Source organism: Galeopterus variegatus, unplaced genomic scaffold (genome assembly GCF_000696425.1).
Source record: "Galeopterus variegatus unplaced genomic scaffold, G_variegatus-3.0.2 Scaffold16, whole genome shotgun sequence".
NCBI classification, from domain to species: Eukaryota; Metazoa; Chordata; class Mammalia; order Dermoptera; family Cynocephalidae; genus Galeopterus; species Galeopterus variegatus.
Genome location: NW_007726127.1, coordinates 1,038,574 through 1,051,469, shown reverse-complemented (window position 1 = coordinate 1,051,469; position 12,896 = coordinate 1,038,574). Strand labels below are relative to the sequence as shown.

Below are 12,896 nucleotides of genomic sequence, written 5' to 3'. Positions count from 1 at the left end.
TCTCTCTACCATATACTCTTTTTCCTTCATGTATTCATTCACCAAACCTTTATTGAGGATCCACTAATAAACCACAAATTCTTTTTTTTTTTTTTTTCCTTTTTTTGTCTTTTTTTTGTGTCCAGCAACGGACCGCAACCCTCAGTGTCGCGCCCGTACCGGACCGGGACCGGCAACGGGATCGCAACCCTTGGTGCTGCGCCCGCCCCTCGCTCAGCCAGTGAGCGGGAACCGGTCTGTATGTGGGATCTGAACCCTCGGCGGGAGCGCCGCCGCGCTCCCAAGCGGCGCACTGTAGCAGTGCGCCACCGGGCCGGCCCATAAACCACAAATTCTGAGGGCTTCTAAGATGAATCAGATTTGGTCCCTGGATCTTCAGGGGGAGGAATTCACAGTGGGAAACAGATTTGTAAAACAGGCAAAGTACAATATAAAGTGGATGGGCCAACACAAAGAAACAACACTAATAACTTCCTGGAGCAGTAGCCACTGGGGGAGCCAAATGAAACATTCCTAATCTTTCCAAGGAAGGGCACCACCCCAAACAAAAATTGTTTGCCAAGATCAGCCTGCTATGATGAGCAAGTACGCTTTAATGCCTTGAAGTTTTTGAAACCAAAGACCCTATAACCTGGAGGCCCAACATGGGGAATGCTTCCTACACTTGTGCCCTGAATCTATAGCTCTCTGATGCAAATAAATCCAAGGAAGCAAGAGACTTTTACGGGGTGAACCACTCAAAAGGATGGAGGTGGTCATTATCTTATTCCAGGAAACTCCGGTACCCACATCCTATTCTGTATCAGAACCCAGCAAATAATTTCCCTAGTTACAAAAACATTTGAGTCTTTGCCCTTTGTCATATCGACAAAGCCCTTAATTGGCTTGACCCATCACATTGCTAGATATAAAGGCTACAATCCCTAGACTAAGAAGTAGGTCTTCAGTTGGAGTAGGAAGTCTCAGCCAAGGTAGGCAGGGTACAAGAACCCTGCTTTCTCACCCAGCCCCATATAGACCAGCCAGCTTTTAGGGGGGCTAAGGAACTGATACTAGATCTCAACTTATTTTTTTCCTTTCCTTCTATCTCATATAGAAAACCTTGCAGGAGAAGCTTAAGAGCCTGAGGAAGCAGCTAGAGAGAAGGAGACAGCAGAGATGGGGAGTGGAGCCAGTGCAGAGGACAAAGAACTGGCCAAGAGGTCCAAGGAGCTAGAAAAGAAGCTGCAGGAGGATGCTGACAAGGAAGCCAAGACAGTCAAGCTGCTATTGCTGGGTGAGTGGGATGAGAATATGAGCCACAGAAGAAGGCAATGCTCCTTCCTGCTTTCTTGGTGGGTCAGTGGGTTCTAGCCCACCCCATGGGAAGGAGGGATGGCACATCATTTTTCTTCTCCCTTATCCAGTCTCAGGATAGGGGATCAGGAGCTTTAGGGCTGAGTTAATATGGGGTCTGCACAGTCACCCCAATAGGATCCAGAATGCCAGAGCTACTCTGGAATTTTTCTACTCTTCCTTGAACTAGGAATAGTACAAGGGCCAGGTTAGATTGGGACTCATCTCCAAATCTAACCAAACCTAACCTCTCCTTTGGCTTAGCCAATACTGAGAACCCTGGACTTGGAGACACTTACTCAATCTGCAGTCAGAAAACTCTGAGCCAAGGAAATCAGAGAACATGACCTTCCCTCACCAGTGGACTCAGAAGTCCCACCATACAAATCAGTGCCACGTAGTCCCAGGGATAGGCCCATTAGTTCTTGCTAAGTATACTGGTTCTTTCTCCTTGCTTTCAGTAAAAATTTTGGAAGTAGGGAGCTCTGAGGGGATAGGAATGGAGTCTTTATCTATAGCAGTCCCTCACTGTCTCTCTATTCAGTAGCTGCCTCTAAAGCCTCTGCCAGATGGGAGGTTCATCAACTTGATGAGCTCCTAAGCAGATCACTGGTCTGTGCTGAGAAAATAAAAGCACCTCAGTTAGTCAGTCAGAGAAATTGACTATGGATGTAAATACTATTGAGACAAGAAAGTTTGAGGCACCTACCTTGAGCGGGAGACCCAATGGTACTACAGAAGTAAGCTAGTGGAAGCAGGTAGGATCTATGTAGCAGAAGATTGGCTGCCTGGGCTGGGTTTCCAAGCCCATGAGAGCCTGGGAACTGGAGCACCAGGCTAAGGCACCTCCATTTCCCCCAGCTGATCTGTGGCACAGCCCCAAGGACACACTAAAGAGTATATCTGTGTAAGCTGGACTCAGACTCCAAGGAGCCCAGGTTACACAGGGGGAAAGAGATGGCAGAGCCACTAAGATCTTTTAAGCCTAAGCAGATTTCTTCTAGGTTCAGGATAAGCAGCTTAAAGGGAATAAGCACAGGCTAAGTGGAAGCTGAGGCACTGGGGTAGTACAGACTGAGGAAGAGGGTTGAAGGGTGTGTGAGGTTTTAATGCAGGAGAACAGACTGCGAATGAGAATATTAGGACTTTTTAGCCAATAAAAGGAAACAGCAAGATGATGAAAAGTAGTATTTCAGCAAAGTAACCCAGCTCTCTCCAATCCTACTCCAAGATCACTCTCCTGAGTCAAAATGGGCAGAGAGGAGAAATGTGTTCAAGGAATTCCCCTGAATCTATCAGTGCTTCTCAACAGAGAGATTTTGACCCCCAGGGGCCATTTGGAAATGTCTGGAGACATTTTTGGTTGTCACAACTAGGGGAATGGGGTGCTACTGGCCTCTAGTGGGTAGTAGCCAGGAATGCTGCTAAACATCCTACAATGCACAGAACAGCACCCCCCCCCCCCCCATTATCCAGCCCTAAATGTAAATAATGCCGAAGTCGAGAAACAGCTTTAAATTGCTTTAAATTCCAGTTTAATGGCCTGCCAGAAACTGAGGGCAGCAATCATCCCTATTTGTTCTCCCCTATCAGACTCCCAAGCACAAATTACCCAGCCCCAAATGTAAATAGTGCTGAGCTTGAGAAATGGCTTTAAATTCAGGTTGAATGGTCTGCCAGAAACTGAGGGCAGCAATCATTCCTATTTATTCTCCCCTGTCAAGTCTCCCAAGCAAACAGTGGCTCTGACTTCTCACAGGCCATCTATTGGAAGGTTGGGGAGAACTGGTGGAAATTGGAAGCATAAGCATTTCTCCTTCTAGGTGCTGGGGAGTCAGGAAAGAGCACTATCGTCAAACAGATGAAGTGAGTAGGAACAAAGCCCTAAAGGACTGGGGTAGGGTGAAGGAGCCAGTGGAGGTACTCAAAGTGAAAGGCCCTTTAGTCTCAAGGAACCAAATATAAAGGGTATAAAGAACTTGATTCCCATGTATCTCATCTGCATCCCGCTTTCCCTTCACCACTTTGGGACAGCAGTAGGAATAGAGATGGGGTTCTTATGACCCTTTAAATCCTCCCTGATTCCCAGTCCCTTAGGTCTGGTGACTCAGGTCCAGTTAAAGACTGGGTGTCTTCCCCTTGCAGGATCATTCACCAGGACGGTTATTCGCCAGAAGAATGCCTGGAGTTCAAGGCTATCATCTATGGGAATGTGCTGCAGTCCATCCTGGCTATCATCCGAGCCATGTCCACACTGGGCATTGACTATGCTGAACCAAGCTGTGCGGTATGTGATTAATGTTATGTGGTTAAGGGTGGAAGCAGGAAAGGTTAATGAGGAGGAGAAAAGACTAAAAGCCAACAAACTAAGGAAAGATGGATAAGAAAAACAGTTTTGTGTAACTAAAATCCCACCTGATGAGCTTCAAATCTTTTTATTCAGTCCTGGAGAAGTAATCAACTCCTACCTTTACAATAAATGTTTATAAAATCTGTTCTCAGCTTCGTCTGCCTTTCTGTCTTAAATTGCTCCCCTTAGGATCCTTGCCCTGGCCATGGAACTTTTATAAGCTAAATCCCTAGTTCTAGTGTTGGCCTTTATCTAGATTTGAATCATTGAAGGAACAAAGGCAATGGGTTCCTGTCTTCCATTTTGTCTATTTCATAGTTAATCAAGACTTTAAACTTCCAGTCTCCCTGCAGCAGAGGACCCACAGTTTGTGGTGGTACACTTTCAGTCTAGGAATGGAAGCCAGAAACACCAGAGAAGAAGCACCTGGACATCTGCTATTCTCTAGGCAGACCCAGGGCTAGATATATTGCCACCCTCTACATCTGGGGAGCACAGTCAAAAATTAATCAGTATGTTTTCTTAGATAAAATCTTCACTGGAGTCTGCCTCCACCTTAGGCTTTGGTAGCAATGTAAAATGCTTTCCATTCAGCAGTATTTCCAAAAGCTTCCTGGAAAGCTATTACCCCTGTGTAGTTCTCAGCCAGGTTTCTGCATTACAGGATGATGGGCGACAGCTCAACAATCTGGCTGACTCCATTGAGGAGGGAACCATGCCTCCTGAGCTGGTGGAGGTCATCAGGAAGTTGTGGAAGGATGGTGGGGTACAAGCCTGCTTCGAGAGAGCTGCAGAGTACCAGCTCAATGACTCGGCGTCTTAGTAAGACTGACTATGGAGGGGGTGGGATGACCCTTAAACAATCTTCCAGGAGAAATCTCACCCAGCCTAAAACTTCAGGCATTGAAATCTGGAGACCAACAGACTAAATTCAGCCTGTAGGCTTGTTTTGTTAGGCTTGAGCAGTGCTTCTCTGTGCTCTGTATTTAATGCTACAGGAATACCTGCCACAGTTGCCACCACTCTTGCTTTGCACCAGCTCACTGCGGCCTACAAAACTAAAGATGCAAAATTTAAAACAGAGGTGCTCTGCCTAGCAGCCCTCAGCTCTGTTCTGTTAAGTTGTACATTTAGCCTCTCCTTTTGGAGCCATAAGATAGCCCTGCAGTTCTGCCATACACTCTCACAGGAGACCTGTGATTCATGATGGCTCTTTCGAAGCAGAATTTTTTAGCTGGTAACCCAGGCTCTAATTAGGCCACTAAGCAGAAATGAAAATCTCTTTTACCTACAGCATCACATGACAGGATGACAGAGTAGGGGATATAGAAACTGCCAGGGCAAACCTAAGGAAGATGGTTAGGGATTAGAGTGACACAGAGTTTATCAGTCCTATCCCAGACAGTATATTAGACAGGCATGAGCTTCAGAGTCAAATGGAGCTGAGTTTAACCCCCATCTGTCACCTGATCTTGTAATAATGCTATCATTTACTATCCCTGGAGCACTCACTAAGGCCCAGTCACTGCTAGGTGCATTTTGTACACCCTTTATCCATCTGCACAATAAGACTTTAAGGTAGACAGTACCTTTTTCTTTGGAAGGGAGGCGGGTAGCTTTTTATTAGCCTCATTTTATAGATAAAAAACTGAGGTTCAGGGAAGTTAATTAACTTGCCCAAGGTCATATAGATAAATAGCAGAAGCTATATTTGCATCAAGGTCTACTTGACTACAAAGCCGACTACAAACACCTTAATGCTTCTTGACCCTGGGCAAGTTATTTAATTCTTCTGAATTTTTTCTTTATCTGTAAAATGTGAATATGAAACTTGAAGGCTTATGAAGTTAAATGAGAATTTAAATGTGAAAATGCCTGGCATATAGTAGGCACTTGTGTTCATTTTCCTTCCCTCCTTTTCTCGGTCATCTCACTTCACATCTGCCTTCCTCCTGCTTTTTTTAACTTTCTTTTTTATGATAACTTACAAACATATACAGAAGTGGGATAATACGATGAATCACCTACTTTCAGGAGTTATCAACTAATGGCCACTCATTTCATTTTACCTCCATCCCCCACTCAATTATTTTGAAGCAAATCCCAGATATCATTTCATCCTAAAAATGTCATTATGCATCTCTAAAATGTAAAGACTTTCTTTTTTTTGTTTTTGATTTTTTTTATTCTGTTCAAAATTCACATTTCAAGGAGAAAGCACGTGATGAACCTAATTTGGATTATAGACTGTTTTTTGTGTTTTTGATTTTTTTTATTCTGTTCAAAATTCACATGGGGGGGGGGGGGGGGGGGGGGGGGGGGGGGGGGGGGGGGGGGGGGGGGGGGGGGGGGGGGGGGGGGGGGGGGGGGGGGGGGGGGGGGGGGGGGGGGGGGGGGGGGGGGGGGGGGGGGGGGGGGGGGGGGGGGGGGGGGGGGGGGGGGGGGGGGGGGGGGGGGGGGGGGGGGGGGGGGGGGGGGGGGGGGGGGGGGGGGGGGGGGGGGGGGGGGGGGGGGGGGGGGGGGGGGGGGGGGGGGGGGGGGGGGTGATGAACCTAATTTGGATTATAGACTGTTTTTTGTGTTTTTGATTTTTTTTATTCTGTTCAAAATTCACATTTCAAGGAGAAAGCACGTGATGAACCTAATTTGGATTATAGACACACTCCTTGGCAAAGGGAAGACAGGAAACCTTGATCAACAAGACACCTAGCACATTCCAGAGGAGAGAGAATCCTACAAAAGCAAATTAAGATATTATTACAAAAGAATCTACAATTTGTGGTAGATAGCCAAAATTTTAAAAGCCCTATATACTGTCTCAGAATCTTTATTCTGCTGCTTCTACAACCTGCAATACTTTTTCTCCCTGACACTTTGGTGTATATCCTGTATTATCTCAGGATATACAAAGAGCAAGTTTTGTTTTGTTTTTATAAAATATAGACTTTCTAGAAAAGAAATCACAGTATCATCACATCAAAACATTTAATAAAAATTCCTTTATATCATCAAATATCCAAATCAGTGTTCAAATTTCCCCAATTATCTCATGTGTTTTTCCCCCAATTTGATTCAGAATATAAACAAAATCCATGCATTGCAGTGGTTCGTGTTTCATATGTCTCTAGTCTCTTTCAATCTACTCCTGCCCCCCGATGGAAATTTTAGCACCCATTTAAACCACTAACTCTCATTCAAGGGTCTAGAAAAGCTTGCAGTCGGGGAGACCCAAGGAAAAGTTATATGACTTGATCTAAATGAGATGGAACCCCTGCCTCAAACTGGCTTCTCTCTCAGCCCATCTCCCATTTCCTTTTGTAAGGACACTTCAGGATTTGAAGGAAATAATCCTAGATTTAATGGTATGGATTCTAATCCTGCTTCTAATACCAAATTAGTTCTGTGGCTTTGGGTAAGACCCTTTACCTCTTTTGGTCTTGGCTGTGGAAAATTTAATGTCATCAAAGCCCATCACTTTTCCTTAGCTATCTGAACCAATTAGAACGGATTACAGACCCTGACTACCTACCTAATGAGCAAGATGTGCTACGATCCAGAGTCAAAACCACAGGCATCATTGAGACCAAGTTTTCTGTCAAAGACTTGAATTTCAGGTGAGTACATGGCTCCCTGGGGCATCTCAGATATATATGTGGAATCCCAAAAAGGAGCAAACTCAGCCTTTGCTGAAACCCAATCTAAATTTCTATCCTCCTTTTTCCCTTTTTCCTTCCCCCTCCCCATCTTACTGCTAAATGGCCCCGAAGTGTCCACCTCTCGGGTGAACACCAAAGGCATGTGGGTCATATGTTGGGCATACCTATGAGAACAGCTGCTTCTTCCCTCAGGATGTTTGATGTGGGAGGGCAGAGATCAGAGAGAAAAAAGTGGATCCACTGCTTTGAGGGAGTCACCTGCATCATTTTCTGTGCAGCCCTCAGTGCCTATGATATGGTGCTGGTGGAAGATGACGAAGTGGTGAGTAACCTTTGCACCAAGCAGCTTTGATAGAAGTTCTCCCCATGACCCTTTCTCTAAGCCCTGTATCACTCCAATGCCCCAATTTGGGTGATTTCAGCTAACACTGACAGTCTAGCAGTCCTCTAGCAGACCAATTAATGTCTCAGGTAAATAATTCTAAAAACCTCTTCTGCAGGTTCTAGGTTGTCACTATGGAGCTCCAGATTTACTGAGAGTGAGCTTGGTCTCAGATTAGACATCATGTATCACTTGAACATCACAAAGCTCCTAAAAGGAATTGGGTATTAAAGAAATAAGAGATCATCAACAAGGCGAAGCAAAGGAGTTAAACTTAGTACTCTCCCAAGTTGCCTATGGAAGAGATGAAAATGATAGAGCACAGAAAACAACATATGATGCGTGTCTTCATGAAACATAATAGAAGGGATGAACTAACATCACTTAGAAGCCTCCAAATGCACTGTGTGTCAACAGGAGTAAGGAGAGACTGGTAGATCAGGTTTCTCACATGCCAATTAAATGGGCAGCTGAAAGACTACATGAGGGTGGTTCTCTTTAGCCTGTGAAGTTCTACAAGACAAGGTCTCTGCAGGACAAGTGTCAGAGCCTAGCCAGTTACCTTTTCTGAGTTTGAGATAGGTATGGAAAATGCTAATTTCACATAAGCATCTACTTCATAAATGGGGACCCACAGCTTACAGATGGAAGACAAAGCTCCTCTCCTCCTATCCCTTGCTCTAGCTCTAGTTCTTTTCCCTCCTCCTTAGTAGTTCAAGTTCACAGTACTCCAAATATCTTCTAGCCAAAATATCTATTCCACAAAGGAATATTCACTTTCCAAGATTTCTTCTACCTTTAACCCTGAAACCTATGAGATCTTAAAAGATTTTGCAGGAGTATTAAAAGTGAGAAAAAGCTACAAATTAGATTGTTCTTGCTTAGTCAGATGAAAAGAATTCAAGTCAGCTGATAGCATACTTCAAGGCCCTAAAGGCCTGCTCCCTAACAGGAGGCTGGGCTGGGGCACTGAGCAACCTCTGCAGATGCATAGTACCACTTTTCACTCTCTAAAAGTAGCAATCACAGAAGGAAATGAGAGAAGTGTTTGTGGTATGGCACTGGGAAATTCTCTAGCCCTCACTATGTGGCACCAGGGCCAAAGTATCCCTATCATGTTCCTGCTCAAACTGATATCCAGGACCCCATGACAGAAGCCTAATCAAAATCATCCCCAAGATGCAAATGGGCACATGATAACTTGGGCCTGGTTTCGACCCTATATCAACAGTAATTACGAATGTCAAAGTCCTTCCCTGTGCCCTGGCTGCCAAATATCTGCACAATATGTATTATAGACCTATATGCCACCGTCATGGACACTATACATACATGACCCTCAGTTAACTTTCATAATAACCCTAAGAGATAGGGAAACTGAGATTCAAAAAGCTCAGTGATTTTCTCCTAGTCACACAGCTATTAAAACGATAGACAAGGGATCAGAAGGAACCCAGATCTCTGAGACTCTACTCCATTACATTAAAAAGAGATAAGCTGTTTCCTGTCTTTCCTTTTACATTTGGAGCACTGGTTTCTCCATGGGGAACAAGAACAGGAAGTAAACAGGTATCCCCTAAGCCACACCTGATATTTCTAATGGTGTTTCTTCTTACTAGAACCGTATGCATGAGTCTTTGCATCTGTTCAACAGCATATGCAACCACAAGTTCTTTGCAGCTACTTCTATTGTCCTCTTTCTCAACAAGAAGGACCTCTTTGAGGAAAAAATCAAGAAAGTCCATCTCAGCATTTGTTTTCCAGAGTATGATGGTAAGTATCAAGGGCTGGAGATAATAGTAATGCCTTTTAGTAGTGACTGGCAATTGCCTCATTTCTTAGGCCAAGGTGTCATAAAGGAACTTGCCTTAAGGGAGAAACTTGGGAATTCACTTACAGGGCTTAAATTCACATGTCTCTGGAACTGAGCAGACATTAGATGCAGGAGAGCCACTGACTGTTCAGATAACTACCGGAAACTAGAGGCAGAGACAGAGATACCTCTCTCCTCAATTTCTCTGTTCAACTCAAGTGAGAAATACTGGAGTGCAAAAAAGGAGAGAAATCTCCCCTCCAAATGGGCCCCCAACTTCAGTTGTCTAACACATTTCAAAGATCACAGTCATTCACCTAAAAAATAAGTGAGCAAATATAAGGGTTAACTTATCCCACTTCTTTACTATTTTTCTGGAAAACCAGGGAACAACTCCTATGAGGATGCAGGGAATTACATCAAGAGCCAGTTCCTTGACCTCAATATGCGAAAAGATGTCAAAGAAATCTACAGTCACATGACCTGTGCTACAGACACACAGAATGTCAAATTTGTGTTTGATGCAGTTACAGATATTATCATCAAAGAAAACCTCAAGGACTGCGGGCTCTTCTAATCCTCATCATTCCTCAGGTATACATTCTATAAACAGGCTTGGAATCTTGGTAATTTCAAGCAGAAAATTAGTCAATATACCATGATACGAAGAATAAATCCATTCTCCTTTGGGAATGAAGTATGTATGATTACAACTGTGTCTCATACATTCTTTTCAAAGTGGGATAGCTAGTGCAGTTTAAAGAGCACAAGGCCAGGAGTCAGAAGACCCAGGTTCCAGTACTGGTTCTGCAACTTAATATAAAAATGTGAATACTTCGTTTCTCTGAGCCTCAAGTCCCTCAACTATAAAATAAAGGTAACTTCCCTTTCTTCTTCACAGGATCATTCTGAGGAGCACAAACATGACTGAAGGGAAGGCACATAAAAGAGCTGCTGGTCGGAATCAGAAAAAAATCCTATCTAAGAAAGCTGCCATTTATAAAATTCAACACTTGGTTTTTAGAATAAACTATCCCCACAGACTATTCCAAGCAAAACAGCCAACCTTCCCTACAGTCTGCAGAAAAAAAAAAAAAAAAAAAAATTAAAAAAAAAACAGTAAACCTACCACTCCCTTTTTACTCACAGACCTCTATGTGCCTTAGCTCAGAGATCTGGATCACTGGATAGATATCAGCTTGTTAGTTTCTAAGGCACACATGCAAATATGATTATCTTTATTACACACAGATTATCCCTCTGTTTCCCAGGCTGTCAAACAGAGTATCCTTTACCTCTCTAACTTATTCTCAGCTACACAAGATACTTTTACTCACAGACCTCTATGTGCCTTAGCTCAGAGATCTGGATCACTGGATAGATATCAGCTTGTTAGTTTCTAAGGCACACATGCAAATATGATTATCTTTATTACACACAGATTATCCCTCTGTTTCCCAGGCTGTCAAACAGAGTATCCTTTACCTCTCTAACTTATTCTCAGCTACACAAGATACTTCCTGAATAAACTTGGAGGACATCAACACACTCCCACTTAGAATATTAAAAATTTTATTACTGTCACTTCTCTACGATAGAATTTAGAACAAGTGAGCAGTTATAAAATTGTCATTTCAACCACTACATGTTTTAGGTGAACAAAAAAAGACAGCTGAGCTTACTTTAGGCACTGAAAATCTTTGCAGTTGGGTCCATGTGATGCTAGCTAAAAACAACATCTCGGCAAACAGGCCAACAAGTAAATTATTCCTTTAAACTCCTTTGAGAGGAAACGAAGCTTGCATTTATCTTGACAGGAGGTGGTGAAATCAAGTACAGATTTAGCATTTACAACTACTAGTGAAGAAAGCTCTTGGCATCCAAGATTTAGCATATAAAAGAAGGTGTCAATTAAAAGGAAAACCTGCTCTTCGCCAGAAACATCCATGCACGTTTAGGCTGCTCCTAGCAACATTAATACTAGAGAGCCATATGAGTTTGAAATACACTTTAGAATAAATTTACAACTGTTAAAATTGTACTCATTTATAGTCTTCTGATTCTCTAAAAAGAAACCAAACTAGGAGGGGAATTACCAAAGAAACTACTCCGGCTACTGCCAAGTAAAAAACTTAAGTCAAAGAAAAAAACCTGGGCAAGACTTCTCACATCTAAGAGCTGTTCAGGGACTTCTCTGAATGGCTTGCTCCAACGATCCCTAATCTGTTCACTTTAACTCGGCACAATGGGATTCTAAGTCTATTTTGTATCATGGATCTCTCCGGCATTCTGATGAAACTCATGGACCTCTTTTCAGAATACTTTTTAAATGCATAAAACAAAATTCAAAGAATCCCAAAGGAAACCAGCATACTGAATACAATTCTATCTATAGACTCTCTGGAGCTCTGAAGCCCCAGGTTAAGAACCCTCACTACGGCTATGATCTTGTCCCTTCGTGCCCTAAATATACCTTATCCCATTTATTCCATTTCCATATAGGATACCCCCAGCTTCCCTCAAATCATACCAGATTGTTAGTGCACTTACTGACTTTTCCTTGGTTTTTGAATCTAGGTAGAAAAAGGTTGTGAGCCAAACTATAAAAGGCTCCTAGGTTATTAATGTTCACATGGAACCTGCCCTAGTACTGGTATGCAAGCAGAGCCAGTGGGACAGGTCTTTTGGCAGAACAATTACAAATCTATAGTAGAATAAAACAGGGTTTATTTTAGTATGCTTTCTCTGGTAGATATACCAACTTTTAACTGGTTTATAAACAAATTCACACAAGCCACCTTGGTTTGTAAGGATGAAGGGGGAAACAGCACCACGTAAGGCAATATGTTCTATAGCTGTTTTTCACTGAGGTCAGGGTCTGGTTACGACGATCTTATGTTTTCAAGCTAAAACTCTCCTAGCGAGTCTACATGGAATAGAACTTTGAGGCCCTGGTCATCCCTTCACCTGTTACCTTTGAACAAAGTTGAAATAATTTTCTGAAACTCCTAGCCCATACTGGGCTCTCCTCTGAGTAATGGTAAGAGGACTTCACCTCAATGCTCTTGATAGGCTTCCAAGAAAGGCATTAACCAAAGACTGTTCCCAAACCTTATGCTGTTAGAGCTAAAGGAAAAGTGCATTTGTACTTCTACAAAATTGGCTTATTTTTATTGCATGGACATTTTGTGTGCATGAAAAGTCCTCTTTGTATAAAATGGCTAAGAAAGATGAAAACCAAAATTAAGCTATATACTCTGTGTTTCTCTCTTCTTTTGTCTCATTTTAAATTTACACTGCACTGTTCAATTTCATATACGTTTATAAGCCATCAGAAATTCTTTGATTCTGACAAGATCA

At 43.0% G+C, this 12,896-nt stretch overlaps 1 protein-coding gene across 2 annotated transcripts; it reads left to right on the top strand.

The window, feature by feature from the left end:
- The first annotated feature begins 935 nt into the window (after nt 1-935).
- On the top strand, nt 936-10,198 carry GNAT2 (guanine nucleotide binding protein (G protein), alpha transducing activity polypeptide 2). 2 transcript variants are annotated; one of them, XM_008566594.1, is made up of 8 exons: nt 936-1,276; nt 3,159-3,201; nt 3,481-3,622; nt 4,350-4,507; nt 7,171-7,299; nt 7,534-7,663; nt 9,343-9,496; nt 9,923-10,198. In XM_008566594.1, the coding sequence occupies exons 1-8, from the start codon at nt 1,159-1,161 to the stop codon at nt 10,111-10,113; spliced, it is 1,065 nt and encodes a 354-aa protein (XP_008564816.1). In that variant the 5' UTR covers nt 936-1,158; the 3' UTR covers nt 10,114-10,198. The 2 variants fall into 2 exon arrangements, with proteins under 2 accessions (XP_008564816.1, XP_008564824.1); XM_008566602.1 differs by having other exon boundaries at nt 1,159-1,276; nt 4,335-4,507; nt 9,923-10,113.
- Nucleotides 10,199-12,896: the final 2,698 nt, after the last annotated feature.

What these genes read in the sequence shown, in the direction of transcription:
- GNAT2 (XM_008566602.1), top strand. Translation starts at nt 1,159, where the DNA reads ATGGGGAGTGGAGCCAGTGCAGAGGACAAAGAACTGGCCAAGAGGTCC. An exon ending in ATGCTGAACCAAGCTGTGCG is followed by an intron (nt 3,623 to 4,334) that starts GTATGTGATTAA and finishes GTTCTCAGCCAG; the next exon opens with GTTTCTGCATTACAGGATGA. An exon ending in TTGTTTTCCAGAGTATGATG is followed by an intron (nt 9,497 to 9,922) that starts GTAAGTATCAAG and finishes CTGGAAAACCAG; the next exon opens with GGAACAACTCCTATGAGGAT.